This window comes from Hyla sarda, chromosome 4 (assembly GCF_029499605.1).
Source record: "Hyla sarda isolate aHylSar1 chromosome 4, aHylSar1.hap1, whole genome shotgun sequence".
Lineage (NCBI taxonomy): Eukaryota > Metazoa > Chordata > Amphibia > Anura > Hylidae > Hyla > Hyla sarda.
The window spans coordinates 62319336-62341069 of record NC_079192.1 but is presented as its reverse complement, the minus strand read 5'-3'; the positions used below and the strand labels follow the sequence as shown (position 1 = coordinate 62341069).

At 42.2% G+C, this 21734-nt stretch overlaps 1 protein-coding gene across 1 annotated transcript; it reads right to left on the bottom strand.

Moving 5' to 3' along the window:
• Positions 1-3099: 3099 nt before the first annotated feature.
• On the bottom strand, positions 3100-15026 carry STC1 (stanniocalcin 1). The gene is made up of 4 exons (XM_056571174.1): positions 14866-15026; positions 11384-11526; positions 5993-6204; positions 3100-5810 (listed from the first exon to the last, which is right to left on the bottom strand). Exons 1-4 carry the CDS (start codon positions 14990-14992, stop codon positions 5549-5551), a joined length of 744 nt encoding a protein of 247 aa, XP_056427149.1. The 5' UTR covers positions 14993-15026; the 3' UTR covers positions 3100-5548.
• Positions 15027-21734: the final 6708 nt, after the last annotated feature.

The following is a 21734-nucleotide window of genomic DNA, read 5'->3' as shown; positions in this document are numbered from 1 at the left end:
AGAGGAGTGGGCCAAAATCCCTGCTGTAGTGTGTGCAAACCTGGTCGAGAGCTACAGGAAACGTTTGATTTATGTAATTGCAAACAACGGTTTCTGTACCAAATATTAAGTTATGCTTTTCTGATGTATCAAATACTTGTCATGCAATAAAATAAAACAAAAAATTTTTAATCATACAATGTGATTTTCTAGATTTTTGTTTTAGATTCCATGTCTCACAATTGAAGAGTATCTATGATAAAAATTACAGACCTCTACATGCTTTGTATTAGTAGGAAAACCTGCAAAATCGTCAGTGTATCAAATACTTGTCTCCGCAGTGTATATAACTGTACCAGGGATGTGACAATTCCTCACTGTAGTGTTACATTATTCTATCATGTATTGCACTGTGCACTGTCACTGAACATCCATTTCTGATTGCCTTTCTTGTAGTTAGAAGGCAGGTGCTTTGAGCATCTTGGGCAGCATTCACATGGTGGTATAAATTTAGTCTGGATATCATTTAAGCTGGAAAACTTACAGACTTCTCCCCTACAGCATTTTCCAGTTCTGCAAACAATTGCGATTAAACTTTCCACTGAGATGTATCCAAGAACACTGTAGAGCCCAAGAACACAGGCTTTACTCATACAGGAAAAGAGAAGAACATTCTCCTCCCTGCCCAAACTGTGGCCAAGGGGAACTGTGGAAATATACCTGCTAACACAAACCTACCTCATCTATCTATCTGTCTATCTATTTATTATCTCTCTCCTATCTATCTATCTATCTATCTATCTATCTATCTATCTGTGGGGTCCCAGCACCAGTAGCTGTCCTGTGGCTTGGGACTGCTTCAGGCAGCTTGGCAGCACAAGTTGTTGGGCCAATAAAGACTTACAGTTAAATTAGTTATGTTCGCACTTTATTACAAAATAATATATTTTTCTAAATGAATTATATTGCTGTTATATGAATATATATGTTATTAATGTGTTACTGTACCCTTAAGAGAGAGCAGTGGACCCCATGTGACCCTGCCAATGGGAACCCCTAAATTCTTTCCCTTATAGTGTATTGGGGGAGGAGCTGCCCCAGTCTTTGTCCAGTTGAGCCTAGTGCTAAGTCTGAGCAACAGTGGGGTTCAGGGGTGTTGTGTGGAGAAGCCGCAGATTAAATTTATTCAAGATGGTCATTCTGCAAGGATTAGGCTCCTTTCACACCGGCAGTGTGACGGCCACTGGAAGAGCCGGGCAGACTAACGGGAGAAGAATTACAGCATATGCCGTCTTTTTCTCCCGTTATTCATAACGGCGCCCGGCGGCCCCCATAATAGTAAATTGGAGCCGCCGGGACCCGTTGTTTGCCGCTGGCTGTCTGGGCATGCTGGGAGTTGAAGTTTTGCAACATCTAGAGGGCCACAGTTTAATACCACTGATTTAAGTGTATGGGGAAACAAGGGTCGTGCATGTTGGGTTTTAAATTCTTTAGCCTTTTTATCTCCAGGAGAATTGTCTGGTAGTGGCTCTTTTCTCTGTATTGAAAACAGATGAACATTCGGCTGTGCTGACTGTTCATTTGTTTGGGGGGGATTAGGAAAGATAGCTGTGGGGTGACAGCTATTGAAGGAGTAGGGCTCCCTTTATGCTATGGTATGATTATATTTTGTATTTTCTTAGGCTACGTTATATTTTGTATTTTCTTAGGCTACGTTATATTTTGTATTTTCTTAGGCTACGTTATATTTTGTATTTTCTTAGGCTACGTTATATTTTGTATTTTCTTAGGCTACGTTATATTTTGTATTTTCTTAGGCTACGTTATATTTTCTATTTTCTTAGGCTACGTTATATTTTGTATTTTCTTAGGCTACGTTATATTTTCTATTTTCTTAGGCTACGTTATATTTTCTATTTTCTTAGGCTACGTTGACAATACTGTTCAGCTAAAGGAAGTTCCATTGTGAAAGGTTTGGAGTTGAGCAGAGCGAAAAATACTGTATGTTCGATATTTTTTCTCCTGTTTTTTGTACATGTCGCACTGTTTTGGGAATAAACTTTACTGCATTGCTCAAGAAATAACTTTAAGAGTCGTCCGTTCCCAAGAACCACCAATTTGGATGACATTTTTAGGATGGAGAAATGTATTTAAAAATCATAAGACAATGAAGGAACACAGACACATTCACAATGATATAAGCCACTGTTTCCTGATAGATGACCAACAAACACAGCAACCAACCTACCCACAGGTTTATTCTCATGGTGTTATGGTCGTACAATTGTAACCATCACTACCAATATTTTGGGGCCCTATACAAATGGAGAGAAAATGAAAACCAAGACTATGATTGGTTTCATACCATGTTTGTAGGAGTCGTTCTCTCTATGTTCTTGTCCAAAAGGACCCCAGTATAAGCGGAAAGGAAAAATTCCCTAATAGACTTCTTTGGACTGTGATAAGCATAATCAAATGGATCTGACCACTTAAACATATCATATCCGCTCCCACACGTATGAGATCTTACAATCTGACCCGCAGATGGATATTCCTAATCTGGTCAGGGTATCCTCCATAATGTCTTAGCATTTTTCTATTGAATGGAATATTACACAAAAACATTAACAACAGTGTCTATTACAGGTTACAGTTTTTTTTTTTTTTTTTTACCATATAGATAAGGTTTATCCTCTTGTTGGTCAATGACCTGTTAGAGGGGTTTTATGGCACTTCAATATTGATAACCTATCCTGGCACCCGCACCCATCAGCTGACTGAAGGGATCACAGCATTCCATCAAGTGACGTTTCCCCTTCATTGATAACCAGGCACAACTCCATACTTTTAGTAGTGGCTGAACCTGGTATTGCAGGGGCTGGGCAGCAGTGAGCAACAATACAGGCACAGCAATTACTTAAAGGGTACCTCTCATCAAGTAAACTTTTGATATATTTTAGATTAATGAATGTTGAATAACTTTCCAATAGCATGTTAATGAAAAATATGCTTCTTTCTATTGTATTTTTCCCGATCAGTCCTGTCAGCAAGCATTTCTGACTCATGCTGGAGTCCTAAACACTCAGAGCTGCCAGCCTGCTTTGTTCACAGCCAAACAGGCTGTGAACAAAGCAGGCTGGCAGCTCTGAGTGTTCTCCTTTGTGAACTAAGCAGACTGGCAGCTCGTAGTGTTTAGGACTCCAGCATGAGTCTGAAATGCTTGCTGCCAGGACTGGTAGGGAGACCCCTAGTGGTCATTTCTTCAAAGTGGAAAATTAAATAGAAAGAAGCATACTTTTTAATAACATGCAATTGTAAAGTTATTCTGCATACATTAATCTATAATATATCAAAAGTTTTTTTGATGAGAGGTACCCTTTAAAGTACAAAGTGGTAAACAATGAATGTCTAAGGTTACAGAGAATCAGAACCCCCTTCGATCTAGATGGCCTATACTAAGGATACATAATCAATATTATAGTCTGAAAAACCCATTTGGCTAATTATATGGGAATAATTTTTGCACATGTCCCCATACTAAAGTAAATAAAATATATTTTTTATAGGAATAAACAGGTTGACAACTCATCACCATTACTGCAACTCAAGGATGTGGTTGAGAAATAAGTGCCAAAACAATAAGTGCATGACATAGAGTGGACCCAGAGAGTGTTCCCCCTAACAGAACATACGTCTCTAGGAATCTATGTCAGCCACATTGGTTGTTACCATTGGTGGTTTCCAGTGAATATGAATGTGCATAACCTTTAATAAGGCTGCTGGTCTCCTGTACCCCCTGCTGGACCTTGTTTTTCTTGACATGTAATGAAATGTCACTGGTATAGACACATTGGCCGACATTTATCATTGTCTTTAGACTGTTTTTTGTGTCTAGAAAAGGCGCAAAAAAGGCGCAAGCAGGGTTTATTTGCGCCATTTTTTCACGTTTTGGTTTACACATTTCTGCTGATTTTGAGTTGCAATCCACTGATTTTGCCAATACACATGATATGGAAGGGTTTTATGAACTGCGCCTTTTTGTGAAAAGGCGCAAAAAGGCGCAAAGTTACTGAAAAGTCTTTAAAATTACACCAGCCCAGACTTAGATTAGCTTTTTGGTGTATGTGAAGAGTAAAATTTCAGAAAATGTGACCTGCACAAAATTTATCAAATGCTCTGTGACCATTTAATAAATTTGGTGTTCCTACACATTACCAGCACACACAAAAAGGTGTAGAAAAATGCTTCACTTACACCTACAATAATAAATGCCGGCCATTGAATGTTGTCATTATGGACTAAGGAAAACTAGCAGGGTATACATAAGACTATGACAAATTGTTAAGTATATTAAAAAGACCTAGTCAAAGCTTATTCCAATTTTTGGCCACATTTGGCTAAGCCAAGTGTTCATGTGTATGGGAAGATTGGGAAAGCTAGCTGTTGGACGACAGCTATGGAAGGTGTATGGCTACCTTTATACTATGGAAGTGAAGAGTATCCAAGAAGGGCTCTGATATAATGGGTTTACTGCTTGGCACACGTAGAGTTGTGGGAGTAAGCAAACACGGAGCACATTATAAAATAATAAAAATGATAAAATTATGTTTATTGTAATATTGGGACAATGGGTTTTGAGAGGATTAACCCTCTAAAAACACGTCCCGATATCACAATTAACATTATATTTATTATTTTATATCGAGGTCCATGTTCGCCGACCCACAACCCGATGTGTGCCAAGCAGTAAACCCATTATATCAGAGCCTTTCTTTGATCCTCTTCACTTCTGTCTACTGACGGCTCCGCAGGATACTGATCCGGGTCGCAGGCAACCTCCAGGAATATCTTACATTACATGCTGATATAGGTTTTGGTTCCCTATAAGTTCTTTTTTTTTTTTTACCTTTATGCTAAAGGATAATTATATTTGTGTTTTCTTATCTTACATGTTCCTGGCTTTTTTGCACATCCTCTCCCAGTCGAAGGTCCAGAAGAGAAAATGGGATTTTTTTTGAATGAAGTGACCTTCAGGGGACAATATTGTGATGAATTGTTTTATAAAGATTTCTGTATGTCAGTTAGCAAGAATATTGTTTAATTTTTGTTTTAGCTTGGAAAACAACCATTCCTTGTGTGAAACCTGCTTTTAGCATTGTAGCATCCAAGTTTAATAAGATTATTTGTGTATTAGCATAAGAGGGGAAGTATAAAAATCTATTGCCAATGCCCTGTGTGCCTGTACCTTTGCTGAACAGATTTTCTTGTTCTGTTGAACTGTTTTGAAATAAACTTTGCCGTATTGATCATGAAAGAACTTCAAGAGTCGTATGTTCCTAAGAATCACCAACTTTGACTGATATTTAAAAGGGGTAAATTTCGATTTGGAGACCTGCATGATGTTTAGATAACAAATAAAATAAATAGATTAGAGTTCTCTAAACTAAAGGAGGCCATCGTCTAAGGAAAACTAATAGTTATTCTACTCAACAAAAGAACCGAAGAGTGGTCTATTTGGGTTACATCTAACACGTTTTCTGGTCTGGATCATTCTTGTCTTTTGTCACCGCTAGTCATCTTCTGAGGATTCTTGTGTAGAAGAGAGGTCTTCATTTCTGAAACTGCGGAAATACACTCGAAGTCTCTGTGGGTCAACATTTCTCTTGCGGTTAAAGTCTATTTTGGGTTGGACTTGGGAACACTTGTCTCCTTGAAGGGTTTTAAATAGGCTGGCTAGGTTAGGTCCAATCTGATCCATCAGGTTGTTCTTGACGGCAATGACTGTCCCTTCATCACACATCAAAAGACTACCCAAGAGTTTGTTGTAATATCTGTAAGAAGGAAGGAAACCATTTTTAAAACTAAAAACAATGTTCAAGTGTAAACATACATTGAAAGTTGCTTTAAAAGACTAAACATTATGGATAAACTAGCATAAACCAAAGTCGAACCTTCTTCTTCAGCAGTAAATATATGAGAAAAGTAGATCATAAAGAGTTAAAGGAAGACTAACCTGTTGGAAAAAAGCTGCGGTAGATTCACCACCTCGGTGATAGCCTCAAGGTTGTCTTGGGCAATACTACAGAGCTCAAGCTTGGAGTAACAGTCCTCTTGTACCGCAGCGATCATCCGCTGAAGATTGGAACACCTTCTGATATTCAGGAACATCTTCGAGGTTATACCACTGACTATGCACTTAAGGCTTTCCTTCACAAACACCTTGCCCTGATAGGAAAAAGGGAATAAACATATCTTATAAGGACTAGAGAACTGCAATACCCTTGAAGTCCATCTGTAGATTTGCTTTGGTTTAGTTTAAATGGAGATTAATTATTAGGCAAAGCTGGCCATGCACATTAGATAAAAGTTGGTTTACCCTGATGGTTTTGGTGGGATCCATGGTCCTCACTGGAACACAGTTGAAGACAAGAAATTTAAGGTTCATCCATTGATATAGACATAGACAATGTTTCCTACTTCACTTTGCTATAGGCTCCCTAACACATTAGATACGTGTCAGCCAAACCTGTCAATTTCTGCTGGACCAGCTGGCCATCTAAGTCTACTCTCCCTGAGAGATGATGTGAAGGGAGAAAAGGATCAGTCATGTTAAATTTCAACTGCCTCATCCTTTTGTTCACAGGAGGGTCTGTCAGCAGGATCCCTTCTTTTATTCACTTACAACACATGAACATTGGGGTTTTGGTTTATAGAGGGATCAGGAAAGATAGATGTTGGCCAAATGTGACTGCTATCTTATGTGTATCTAATAGAAGAAAAGAAAAAGAGGGACCGCGCCTCGTGTATTACCCAAGGTACCAGGTGGGGAAGAGGGATGACTGTGCCAGCCTTTCAGTTGGCCGCTCATCTTATGGTAGAAAAATCAGCGCTTATCACCCCTAAAAGGGGTATGATTGTAGCCGGAATGAACTGCAAAGCCCAAAGGGTCACCGGGGCACTGGGATGGAGAATCTGATCCTGTTCAATGGAGTGGGTAAAGAAGTAAAAGACCCGTGCTTCAGGCGCTGTTCAGAGTTTCATTAGTAGAATGAAAATTCAAATGCAGGTATAGCATTTAAAGTGCCATTTGTGCACTATGTTTATTAGGAAATCACCAATGACATGTTTCGGAGGTTAGACCCTCCTTCCTCAGATTGGCATGCCAATCTGAGGAAGGAGGGTCTAACCTCCGAAACGCATCATTGGTAATTTCCTAATAAACATAGTGCACAAATGGCACTTTAAATGCTATACCTGCATTTGAATTTTCATTCTACTAATGAAACTCTGAACAGCGCCTGAAGCACGGGTTTTTTACTTCTTTACCCACATCTTATGTGTATGGCCAGCCCAGAGGTTTTTTAAAAGATATTTAGATACTTTAAGACTGATGGCTGAATTGATCATTGAGATGGGATAAAGGGATTTTCCATTGCAGTAAACCCATTTTCAAATACCCTATGAGGGAAAGTTGAGATAATTAAAGAGTACCTCTCATGATCTTGTTAAATTTTATAATCCTCCCAGTTCACTGCCCCATCCTGATAAACCAGCCCCTGCCTTTATTTATTTGTTTATTTATTTCTACCTTGATACTGCTCTGTTTTTTCTGCTCAGTCTCAGTCAGATTCACAGACTGGGAAGGGGCATTACCCAGCAGGCGTTACATCATCTGAAGCCATACAGGGGAGAACTTCCTCCCTCACTCTGCTACACACAGCCCAGAGCAGTTCAGTGTGAGATGAGCTATGATTGGATAAGGCTTTACACACACCCCTCAGCATTTCCTGATTTTGAACTATTGCCAGGCCAGAAGGGGTCCAAAGTATGTGCAAGAGATGGGGGGAAATGTGCTCTGGACAAGGAGGGAGACACCTAGTGAAATCTTTTTAAAACAAAAATAAAATATAGAAAACTTTTTTTTTTAACAAAGATTTTTTCATTTACCACATGGAGGGCAATAGCAAAACATTTTTTTAATGAGACTGCCCATTTAAAGGGTGATCAAGATCCTCATTTCTTGACCAGAGTGAAGAGTGGCTACAAAGAGCCTCTCACCAGTGAAGGAATGGATAAAGAAACCCTTCTAAAGGTAGGGATTGTCCATAGCGGAGTACCCCTTTAAGGTGATCATACACTTAAAGGGGTACTCCTGTGGAAAACTTTTTTTTTCAAATCAACTGGTGCCAGAAAGTTAAACAGATTTGTAAATTACTTCTATATAAAAATCTTAATACTTCCAATACATTTTATGGGCTGTATACTACAGAGGAAATGCTTTTCTTTTTGGATTTCTCTGATGTCACGACCACAGTGCTCTCTGCTGACCTCTGCTGTCCATTTTTGGAACTGTCCAGAGCAGCATATGTTTGCTATGGGGATTTCCTCCTGCTCTGGACAGTTCCAAAAATGGACAGAGCTGTCAGCAGAGAGTACTGTGGTCATGACATCAGAGAAATCCAAAAAGAAAGCATTTCTTCTGTAGTATATAGCCCCTAAAAAGTACTGGAAGGATTGAGATTTTTTAATAGAAGTAATTTACAAATCTGTTTAACTTTCTGACACCAGTTGATTTAAAAAGAAAAGTTTTTCACGGGAGTACCCCTTTAAGACAGCTGTTGACTGAACAGCTTTTTCTCCATATATCACCATAAACATACACACTTGGCTCAGTCAGTAAATGTTTTCTGTGGGAAGAGTAAAATGAGCCGCTACCATGGCCCTTTAACAGTAAACTGGAGAGGGTCAGACATTGGGGGAGAGTAAGCAGAAACCCACTCAACCTATTTGTCAGAAGAATTGCCAGTTTGGTTCAGTCGACATACATTACACCCTTTACAACAAACAATATATCTTTACAACCTTGTTCTCCAACCTTTTTTTCTGTTCCTGCGCCAATTCTGTAAGTTTCCAAATTTTCCAAGATTTTATTTTTTGTTGCTACAGATTCATACATAATCAGTGAGAATAAAACGTATTCATGTTCCATTGGGTGTTGTATTAAGGAAATGCTTTGCTTTGTCTACTAAAAAGAAGACATGCATCTCTGTATTGTATTCTGTACATTCAGATGACGCCTTGTGTGGTCTGTGCTTTTGCTTAGTGTGTAGTAAGACTTAAGTACCAGTTGTTACTGAATACTCCTCCCAAAATTACATGTAATAGTTCCCATACTCTGTATATATTATTATTTTGTTTATTTACCGTATTTGGTATTTAGAGTAAAGTTAGCAAGAAAAGTGGTGGTAATAATAATAATAAAAATACTTATGCAGGACCAGGTTGTGGTGCACGTTACGGCAAGGTTATATTTACGGTATCTTCAGAAGAAATTTCTTCCTGCTGAAGATTTCCAAATGCAGCAGCGCTGACTGAATTATTTCAGCATAGAGCTGTCTCAAATACTCAGTCAGTGCTTGTGATCAAGTTGTTAGGGTTGATGGACAGGATGAAGGGAACCCTCTCCATTTGTCCGCACCAAGATAAGCAGTGATCGTAGCATTTAAGGGGTTAAAGTGTAGCTCCCACCATCATGTTTTTTTTTCTGTCCCTGCCTATTGCCCTTCTATCCCTAACACCCTCCCTGCCTTTATTATTATTATTTTTTTTTTACTATTTTAAAAATGGCATTTAGTTTGCCTGGTAGTGTGCTCACGTCAGCAGGCACCACGTCACTGATGCCTGATGGGGGGCCAACTTCCGCCCTTAGTTCTCCTAACAGGGTGTCTCCAGCTGCTTCACCACTACAACTTCCAGCATGCCCTGACATCTACTGGCTGTCAGGGCATGCTGGGAGTTGTAGTGGGGAAACCACTGGAGGCACACCGTGATGGCCGCACACCCCGCTCCCCGCCGCGCAGCCCGCAAAGCCCCCCCCCCCCCGGCCCCGTCGTGCCGCTCAACTCCCTCCCCACCCCCCCCACCCCCCTTAATTCACCTACTCAGTGTCCCTCCAGCTGTTTCCCCACTACAACTCCCATCTTGCCCTGACATCTATTGGCTGTCAGGGCATGCTGGGAGTTATAGTGGGGAAACAACTGGAGGCACACCGTGATGGCCCATCCCGCTCCCGCCGCGCAGCCCGCAACCCCCCGCAAAAACATTCAGTAACAGACACAACATATATAATCTTAACTGTCGCCGGGGCCTGCCCGGGAGCCTGCGCCAGTCCTCTTCATTCAAAGCGCTCGCTCCCGCCTGTCTGATTGACAGGCGGGAGCGAGCACCGCAGTGAATGAATTCCGACTTGTTGCCAGGCTTCAACGAGTCGAAATTCATTAGTGACGTCACTACCCAATGCATTCGGCCACTTGGAGGGCGACCTCTAGTGGCCGAATTTAAAAGTGATTTTAAACTGTTTTAAAATCACTTTTTTAAATTAAAGTATATTAGAGATATGTTGTAGTACTTAAGTACTACAACATATCAATTTTTTGATTTCATGACAGTGCCCATTTAAATGTTTTGGAATCAGAGTTTTCTCTGATCCCAGCTGTTAGTGCTGGAGGTCAGCTGTCAATCACAGTCGTCTTCCTGTGGGTGATCACACAGGCACATCTATTGTCCTGCGAGGAAATGAAACACTATGGGATGGATTTAAATCCCCTACCACAGCATGGTCAGTCTGGATTTATGTAGAGGCCACGTGGTGTGTGGTGTTAACTGAACCGCAAACGTTTTTGTGTATAAAGATGTCTGTACCTGGTGTTTCTTTTTACAGGATCCACTGAGTGTGTTCAGCATGTGAAATTACTTTGTAATGATTCGTCCATTTAATCTCTATTGCATAATATGGCTATTATTGGACATCTGTTCTCTAATGGCATGATGTCCTAGGGTACAGACCACTCTCTTCTATCATCTGCTTATGGTACACTTATACTGTATTAAAGGGGTTATCCATGAATAGAAAAACAGCTAATTTATTACAAAAAACGCTCCCCGTCTGTCTCCAGGTTGGGTGTGATTTTGCAGCTCACTTCCATTGAAGTGAATGGAGCCAAGTTGTAATACCACACACAACCTGGGGTCAGACATGGTGCTGTTTTTTATTTTTTTATTTTTTTACAGAAACGAACTCTGTTTTTGTATTCCTCGATAACCCCTTTAACAAACTGCCTGTGCGTTCCCTGATGACGTCACAGTCATTTAGTGACAGAAACACGTAGGAAGGGTGATGTGAGGTACCTGATTTATTGTGATTGTCACACTGTTGACAATAATTGATACCTTTTTAACTGCACCAACCTAGGTATTTTCATATTCTGTCCATGACCCAGTGAACACCATTGTGGCCCCTGGGTTGTTCAAATACAGCATATCATATACACTAATAAATGTTTAATTTTATGCATGACTTTTTAAAAGTAAAGTTTTACCAACTTCCATAATCTTTTGTCCGTACCTGGGTGTCCAGTTTAGCAGCGTTGAACAAGAAGGACTTGCAGATGTCATAGAGGCCGTCGGTGTCACAGGTCGTGTTCTCCAGACAGACAAAGGCCCCACAACCGACTGTCAAAGCTCCATTCAGGCAACGTATAACATCCACTATAATGGGAAATATCATAATTTATATTGTTGGTTGAGAAAAAAAATCCATTCTGTATCCGTGACCCTTGTTTTAATAAATGAAAACCACTCTAATGAGCGAGTGTGGCCGCGCAGCATTTTCTACTTAAATAGAAACTGTAAAATTCAAAAACTTTTTATAAGTTGTACATCTTGGCAAAACATTAACCTTTCTAATATACTTCATAAGAAAATGTTATTTCCTTTTTATAGAAATCATGGCTTTAAAAAAAAAAAAAAAAAAAAAACACCACTAGGGGGTCCCCATACCATCCATTACATATTCCTGTCCGGCTACAGCATCATCTTTGTCCCAGCTGAAGCACGGGCAGAGACAAAGTCCAGGAAGTGAGGGCCGAACTATCTCTGCTCTGTGCTCACTCCTGTCCTATCAGACGGCAGCACGAACACAGGGGGGAGGAGGTTACAGAGCAGCCTGCAGTGATTGGATGAAGAGACCCAGCACTCAGGGAGGAAGATGAGTCATGGTGAGTGAAGACACGCCCCTTCCAGAGCACAGAATGACAAAGCAAGTGAGAAACAGATAGAAGGTATTTATGAGGAAAATATAGGTGCTCCACAAATAACAAGTATATGTACATGATCAGGATTTTTTTTTTGTGTGGGACATAACGAAAATATTCATCTCTTGAAGCATAAATATTTATCCCTAGGAAAAGTTTACATCATCAGTGCAACATTAAGAAGAGCGTGAACTTAATTTTAAAAATGTAAGTGAATTACACAGCCAGGGGGTGAGTATTAGGCATACCTGCCCCTCAATGTACAACTCTCACATCATCTGACTGTATAATCCCGCCCATTGTAATTAAGGTCACGCCCATCTGACTGATTCCCTCAATTTTCAAAGAGACTATGACCCCTCATATCTCAGGAACGAAAGGACGTATCAAGAAACTGTAAAAAGGGGTTTTATTAGGGCGCCCTAAACTATTTAATGACAGTGTACTCTAAATTGTTTTGGTTAGGCCACAGGTCCTCTTTCATAGTTGGTGAACTCTGACCTGAAGCATCCCCACAGACCTTGAGAATGAAAGGTTTGCCGGCTGGTGTAGAGCTGCATCTAGGTTTCCTTGTACAGTGATGCCCCCAGTCACCCGGCTGTGCATGGCACTGTAGCTGGCCCTATTCACATTAATGGGGCTACACTACAGTTGTCAGCAGAACCACTGTGTAGGAGAAAGGGATGCAGCAATACACTAGTGCTCCGGTCTCTTTATTCTCAGGGCTGGTGCTGGTGGTGGTGGTCTTGCAGGTTGGACCCTTACTGATCCGAAAGTGATGGCATATCCTAAGGCAGTGTTTCTCAACCAGGGTGCCTCCAGCTGTTGCAAAACTACAACTCCATGCATGCCCGGACAGCCTTTGGCTGCCCGGGCATGCATGGAGTTGTAGTTTTGCAACAGCTGGAGGCACCCTGGTTGGGAAACACTATCCTGAAGTTTTGCTTTTTCTTTACGAGATCACTTACGTAAAGTGGTTCAAGAAATCATAGACTACACTTGTATCTGAAAGGTCTAACAGGGCTGTGCAAAATGAGAATAGAATATGGAACAAGGTTGCAAAACTGAAAACTATCTAACTTTTTATTTTACAAAGAATAATCTGAATTCAGTGAAACTAGAATACTTCTTGGGAATAAAAATGCTGATACTCGGACAACCCCATCTAAAGAAGTTATTCCCTATCCACAGGTTAGAGGATAACAAGTTGAACGATGGAGGTCCGACCTCTTGGACCACCACTGACCTCAAAAACGGGGACAAAATTGTCCCCTGAAATGAATGGAGCGCACACTGGGGTCAAGTCCTAGGAAAAAAAAGTGTGGGAATTCACCCAAGATTTCCACTTCAAAGGGTACTCCGCCCCTAGACATCTTATCACCTATCCAAAGGATAGGGGACAAGATGTCTGATTGCGGTGGTCGCACCGCTGGGGATCCCCGCGTTTTCCCTGCTGCACCCGGCATTCATTTAGAGCGTTGCAGGGGTGATGTCACAGCCACAGCCCCTAAATGCAAGTCTATAAGAGGGGGCATGACAGCCGTCACACCCACTCCCATAGACTTGCATTGAGGGGGCATGGCTGTGACGTCACAAGCTTCTGCCCCCCCTTCGCCAGTCATTCGGCATGGAGAAAAGTTCACTCCGTGCACCGGATGTCTGGGGTGCTGCAGCCAAGCTCGCTGGGGTCCCCAGCAGCGGGACCCCCAGGATAACATGTCTAGGGGGGGAGTACCCCTTTAAGGACTGGTCCTGCAGGACTCCTGCTAATGGGAACTGCGTTCCTGCTGTGGAAAAAGTGCAGGAACTCCGTTCCCATGAGTTCCTGCAGGACTTGAGCCCTGAGCAAACACCCAGTCCAAACAACGCAGAGCATTCTCTAGATCAGTGGGGATCCCAGTAGTCGAAGCTTGTTATCCTGTGGATAAGGGATAGATGGAAGTTCCCCTTCAATGATTTAGAATTTTGTAAGAAATGCTTAATAATGACATAAAGGGTGGATTTAAATGTGGAGTCATTTTCCTCCATTGATATATCCACTGTAGGATCCACATCTCCCATGTGACATGCTGGGAGTTGTAGTTGTGCAACAGCTGGAGGCACACTGCTTGGGAATGGCCGAGTTAGAGCCATAACAGTATATTTCATTTACAATTCTATATTGTGGCCCCCTGTCTTTTGACTTTATACTTTGCCTATTGAAAAGAAGGCAGAACAGGGTCAAATGACAAATCCAACTCTGCTGCTTCATTTTCGTACATTTTGAACACACTGCACAGTGTTCCCACATCTGCTGTAGAACTACAAGTCCAGGCATGCCCTGACAGTTTCCAGCAGAGGACATGCAGGTATTTGTAGTCCCACAAGTAAATATAAAGTTGCATTTTCACACTGTATAAATCATATTAATGTAACTGTTTTATCTATAGAAGGATGATGACATTACTGATATTCTATATCAGAGGTCTTCAACCTGCGGACCTCCAGATGTTGCAAAACTACAACTCCCAGCATGCCCGGACAGCCAACGGCTGTCCGGGCATGCTGGGAGTTGTAGTTTTGCAACATCTGGAGGTCCGCAGGTTGAAGACCCCTGTTCTATATTAAATATAGCATTTTTTACGGTTATTTAGTATAACTCGTAACCTGTGCTTTTACATAAGACTGCCAGTAAACCTACTGCAATATCTTAATGCACAAATAATGAATTCCCAAAGAGTTAAAAAAAACTAAATCTCATTCATTCAGATGCATCTGGGCACTTGAACCCATTTCCCTGTGGTCTGCCCCTTACCTGAGCTCTGTAGTGTTCTGCTCTTTCGCACTAGCACAGAGTCCCCGAGCTCTTCATCTTCATAGGCTGAGCTTCCACTGACCAGCAGCACGAGGAGGAGGAGGAGGAGGCTGCGCTGGAGGTTCATTCTCTACTCTGTCAGCTCAGACCTTTTCTGAAGGCTGGTGGAACAGATCTGCCACATTTTATACACTACACTTATCTGTACCATGCATCAGCAGCCAATCCGAAGCCCCCTCCATCCACCAATCAGCGTGCAAATCCATTCATTAAAAATATCCCGAACCCCCACCCTAAGTTTTCTGGGAAATCAAGACCACCTGATTGAGCAAGACACCTTCCTGGCACACAGAGCGTTTCAACAGGAGACAGATTTCAGTCGTAGTCGGTGCTCCAAAGTCGATTTATTTTTTATTTTTTATTATTGATTAGGGCCAGATACTGAAACATGTTGATTTTTAAAAAATCTGTTTCTATTTTCTCGGAAACGTTGGGAAAATGACCCAAACGTAGTCCCTAGCTGGCTACGCTCGGGCCATTAAATTAAGTGGGGCCTGTGCCTGTCGAAGCACAGACACGTAGTGATGTCATTTTGACATTTTTGCCGACATATCCGTTCTTCAGAGCCAATATCGTCCGGTGTAATAGAGTAGGCCGATCTGGGCGTTTTGGCATATCAAAAGTTTGGATCGGCGGTCGTCTGAGTGTTCAAACCTCTGTCGATCAGGAGAAGGAGCTGGGAGAACTTTGAGATCAGCACGTTCGCTCCTGGCTCCGTGATGAAGACAAACTGTCCATGTAAGTCTATGAGAGTGTCTCGATCATGTGACACAGGTTGGGGGGAAAGAGGGAGAGGGGTGCGTTGTAGTGCGGACTTCATCAGGCTCGTTCTCCTGATCGGCAGAGGTTTGAACTCTCAGACACCCGCTGATCAAAACTTTCGACATGTTGCTAGGATATATCCAAAGTTTTGCGTAATGACAGGTACTCTTTAGGTTTTGTGTGTTACCCTAGCTCCAGACAAATCTTCTCTACCAAACTGTTGTGACTCTATTTGTGGAACAATTGCCTTCTTCACAGTACCTACAGTCATGGACGTAAATGTTGGCATCCCCTGAAATTTTTCAAGAAAATGAAGTATTTCTCACAGAAAATGATTGCAGTAACACATGTTTTCCTATACACATGTTTATTCCCTTTGTATGTATTGGAACTAAACCAAAAAAGGGAGGAAAAAAAGCAAATTGGACATAATGTCATCAAACTCCAAAAATGGTCTGGACGAAATTATTGCCACCCTTAACTTAATATTTGGTTGCGCACCCTTTGGAAAAAAATAACTGAAATCAGTCGCTTCCTATAACCATCCATAATCTTCTTACACCTCTCAGCCGGAATGTTGGACCACTCTTCCTTTGCAAACTGCTCCAGGTCTCTCTTATTAGAAGGCGCCTTTTCCCAACAGCAATTTTAAGATCTCTCCACAGGTGTTCAATGGGATTTAGATCTGGACTCATTGCTGCCACTTCAGAACTCTCCAGCGCTTTGTTGCCATCCATTTCTGGGTGTTTTTTTACATATGTTTGGGGTCATTGTCCTGCTGGAAGACCCAAGATCTCGGACGCAAACCCAGCTTTCTAAGGGTGCATGCACACCATGTTTTCAGGCTACGGCTGCTACTGGGGGAGGGGAAAATCGTGCGCTCCCGAATCGGCGCTGAAATCCATTGACTTTAATGAGCCGACCGGAGTCCCCATTTGACTTCGTTCGGCTCATTTTTGACCCGTATCCGGTTTTCTGACCGGACCTAAAACCATAGTATAGTACAGTTTTAGGTCCCGTCACAAAACCAGATACGGGGCAGAAATGAGCCAACCGGAGTCAAACGGTGACTCCGCTCGGCTCATTAAAGTCAATGGATTTCAGTGCCGGTCCGGATGGGGTACGGGAACGCACGCTTTTCCCCTCCCCCAGCCGCATCCGGCAGCCGTAGCCTAAAAACATGGTGTGCATGCACCCTGACACTGGCCTGTACAATGCGACCCAAAATTCATTGGTAATCTTCAGATTTCATGATGCCTTGCCCACATTAAAGGCACTCAGTGCCAGAGCCAGCAAAACAACCCAAAAACATCATTGAACCTCCACCATATTTCACTGTAGATACTGTGTTCTTTTCTTTGTAGGCCTCATTCTATTTTCGATAAACAGTAGAATGATGTGCTTCACCAAAAAGCTCTATCTTGGTCTCATCTGTCCAGAAGACGTTTTCCAAGAAGGATTTTGGCTTACTTAAGTTAATTTTGGCACAATGTAGTCTTGCTTTGTTATGTCTCTGTGTCAGCAGTGGGGTCCTCCTCGGTCTCCTGCCATAGTGTTTCATTTCATTTAAATGTTGATGGATAGTTTGCACTGACACTGATGGTCCCTGAGCCTGCAGGACAGCTTGAATATCTTTGGAACTTGTTTGGGGCTGCTTATCCACCATCTGGACTATCCTGCGTTGACACCTTTCATCAATTTTTCTCTTCCGTCCATACCCAGGGAGATTAACTAAAGTGCCATGGGTTGCAAACTTCTTGATAATGTTGCGCACTGTGGACAAAGGAAAAACTAGATCTCTGGAGATGGACATGTAACCTTGAGATTGTATATATTTTTCCACACATTTTGGTTCTCAAGTCCTCAGACAGTTCTCTTCTCCTCTTTCTGTTGTCCATGCTTAGTGTGGCACACACAGACACACAATGTAAAGACTAAGTGAACTTATCTCCTTTTTATCTGCTTTCAGGTGTGATTTTTATATTGCCCACACCTGTTACTTGCCCCAGGTGAGTTTAAAGGAGCATCACATGCTTGAAACAATCTTATTTTTCCACAAAAGGGTGCTTATAATTTTGTCCAGCCCATTTTTGGAGTTTGGTGACATTATGTCCAATTTGCTTTTTTTCCCTCCCTTTTTTGGTTTAGTTCCAATACACACAAAGGGAATAAACATGTGTATAGCAAAACATGTGTTACTGCAATCCCTTTCTGTGAGAAATACTTAATTTTCTTAAAAAATGTCAGGGATGCCAATTTCAGAGGTGCCATGACTGTAAGTGTCTGGCCTACTTTCTGCAGTACACCATCACAGGCACCACAAATACCATTGGCCAAGTATTAGGGTGTGCCCAGGGGGAACTACAACCATTAACATCTACAGTGTAGTCCCTTAGTTTCTAATCCGATGAAGTGAAAAAAAAAAAACTGTGACCCATAGCCGAATGTGACTCTTCTCAGTGCTGATTGCTGTTAGGGGTTATGATTAGTTCTTAGGGTTAGAATTAGGGGTATGGGTTAGGATTAAGAGTTAGGATTAGGGGTTAGGATTAGGGGTAAGGGTTAGGATTAGGGGTTAGGATTAGGAATAGGGTGTGAGAGGGAGCCGGTTGTAAAGCAGAAAAGTGTATTCCAGTGTGAAGGGTCACATTCTGCTACAGGACACAGTTTTCTTCATTACACCGGCCCTGGAGGCATGGGGAAAGAGTTACAGCCACAGGTGTTTTTCCTCTAAAACCTGCACCCTCTCTGGGCTGCTGCATTTGTGAGTTTCACCTAGGGCCCGATCACATTATCGTCAGCCCCTGTTAATTCATGCCCGTTCTCAAATCCGTTCAAACCATTTGGAAATGGCTGTAAATAGATCCTATTGATGTCAATGGGATTTTTTTTTACATACCTTTGTCACCTGTTGGCACATGTTTGGTTCCTATTCCGGTTTTTTTTAGCAGAGAGAAGACGTTGCGTGCAATATTTCTTCTCCATTAAAAATAACAGATTAGAGGTGGATATATGAAATGTAACATTGAAGTCTATGGCAAACGGATGAGCCTGTAATGTCATCCGTTTGCATCCGTTTTTTTCCAATCCATTTTTCATCCGGATATAGGGATATAGGACTTTTATCCTATATCCCATAAAATATATCCTATGGGATAGATAATAAAGGATACAAATGGATTAAAAATTGATGCAACAGTATTTCACTTAATGGCATCCCTTTACATCTGTTTGTTAGTATGGTCCGTTTAGCAGCAATGACAGGAGAATAGCGGGATGGGAGAGAATGGCCATGTGAACCTAACCTTATAACAATGCCATATTTTCTATGTCCAGGGGAAAAAGGTTTCACCATCATCACAGATGGGGATTCTTTACTGTTAGAGTAGTGAGGATGTGTAATTCTCTCCCACTTAATGTTGTGATGCTTGATAGAGGTTAAAAATGGTCTTGGATGCCTAATTTTTATTAGAACAGATTATCAGAAATTACGTTAAAGGGGTACCCTGGTAGGAAAACAAATGTTTTCAAATCAACTGGTGCCAGAAAATTACACAGATTTGTAAATTACTTCTGTATAAAAATCGTAATGCTTCCAGTACTTATTAGCTGCTGTATACTACAGAGGAAGTTGTGTAGTTCTTTCCAGTCTGACAATAGAGCTCTCTGCTGACACCTCTGTCCGTGTCAGGAACTCTCCAGAGTAGGCTCAAATCCCCATAGCAAACCTCTCCTGCTCTGGACAGTTCCTGACATGGATAGAGGTGTCAGCAGAGAGCACTGCGGTCAGATAGAAAATATTTATACAACTTCCTCTGGAGCATACAGCAGCTGATGAGTACTGGAAGGATTAAGATTTTTTTAATAGAAGTAATTTACAAATCTGTTTAACTTACTGGCACCAGTGTATTTGAAAACAGTTTTTCCACCCTTTGGGTAGGGTCACACGTAACGGACCGCCCCCTGACCCGCTCACAGTGGCAGTTTTACCGCTCCGAGCAGCCACACAAGGGCCTGCGAGTCGCCGAGTGCCCTGCAGTGTACTCAGACATCGCGGGGCAGCCGTGATGTCTGAGTACACTGCGCTTGCGCACAGCGGCTCGTAGGCCCCTGTGTGGCTGCTTAGAGCGGCAGATTGCCACTGCGAGCGGTCCAGGGCAAGGCGGGGGTTGGGAACAGCTAGAGGCACACTATGGGTTGGGTCACCGGGTATAATACGCCGTGGATCTGTTACATGTGACCCTACCCTTTTAATAGATTTGTGGAGATGGGTCTGAGATGTAGGAAAGGAGGGCAATGGGTATCTATGAAAGAGCTTTGAGTTGTAGATCTCCATGTTTGGCAGGTCCTATTGAAATATGTCGTTTCCATTTCCAACAACAACCCTAATGGCCGATTCTCGGTTTATACGTACTCCTGATGAACAACCAATCTTGTAGTTGACATCTGACCTTGCGGCTGTTTCTGGACACTTTCTCATCCTGCCTGAGGAAAATTTCCTACAAAATATTCAATGTAGTATTATACACTTCCTTTTTAATGGAGCGGAACCTCTGGGAGTTGAAAACATATTAACTCTGTGGCTCCCACCCCTGAGCCGGTGTTGTCGATAGGTGACACTGCCGGGTAAGAATAGTAACATTCTGTGAATGTTTTTTTCTTCTTCTCTGAATGCTGACATCTGATAGACTTTCCTATTGCTTTGTGAGTCTATTTGGTTTCTGGTCAAACATATAGACCATTTTTTTCCCCAACCAGTGAGCCTCCAGCTGTTGCAAAACTACAACTCCCAGCATGCCCGGACAGCCAAAGGCTGTCCGGGCATACTGGGAGCTGTAGTTTTGCAACAGCTGGAGGCACCCTGGTTAGGAAACACTGGTATAGAGAGTTTGTCCTTCAGAACAAAAAGTAGTCATCAAACAATGTCCTATACCTGAGCAGACAAGGAGGAGTACCAACCAAAGCTGTTTATTTTCGGATTTTGGTACAATCGGCGATGTCACTGTTCCTATGCGATGATGTCAGTGAGTATCGTCCAAAGACCTACATTGCATTTGGAAAGTCTGGGGTCCAGAGCACTGGATCAGATTTTTATAATGAATATCTCTTTACTTTTCTCCATTCAGCTTTCCCCCAACCCTGAACAGTCTCCCTGTCCCCACAGCATGATGCTGCCCCCACCATACTTCACTGTAGAGATGGTACGGGGCAGATGATGAGCAGGGCCTGGTTTCCTTCAGACATGACACTTAGAATTTGCGGTGTCGGGCTAATGGCGCACGTGTGTAGACTTATGGGTATTATGACTATGAGTTTATGAGTTTGTGACGCCAGGAGTGTTAACCCACCACACTCCAAAGCTAAGCAATTGCCGGTGCCAAGTGCCGGGTAAGGAATTACCACAAATGCAAGGTTAAGTTAACCACTTGTAAACTTTACTTCAGGAAATGCAGACAGGTGATACAAACAGAATAGTTCGAATTTAGTGCAATTTCGCTGTAGGGAACCAAAGTTGTTGTTTTGGGACTTTGAAACTTGTAGTCCTGTCCAACTAAAATGTGACTTGGCTTGTCTAAACTTGACTTGTACAGACTTGACTGAGCTAGCCTTGACGTGACTGGACTGATTTGACTTGACTGAAGTAGACTTGACTTGGGAGCTGACTATCACTGCAACTTCACTATCTGGAATCCCATGTGGGTACTTACCGCCAGGGTGGACTTGTATGGACAGGAATGGGTGGAGGATCTTCACTCACTTTATCCTTTGCTTTGGCTATGGGTCTCGATGGCTCAGCGGCTCTTGTCCCCAAAGTTGGCTGGAGCTTGACTGGATGACCTGGTCAATGGGATCCTGGTTGCTCAGGAACTGGAATCTTTGCACCAACTGGAATCTTTGCACCAATTGGGTCTTTTGGACCTGTCCTCTTATGTGAGGTACATGTCATACAGCACAGGTCTGGACAGGACCTCCATTCACTCTTCTCTCCAAACTCACATTATCTACTAAATAACTAACTTCTCCCTGTCTAGACTTACCAGGGGGAG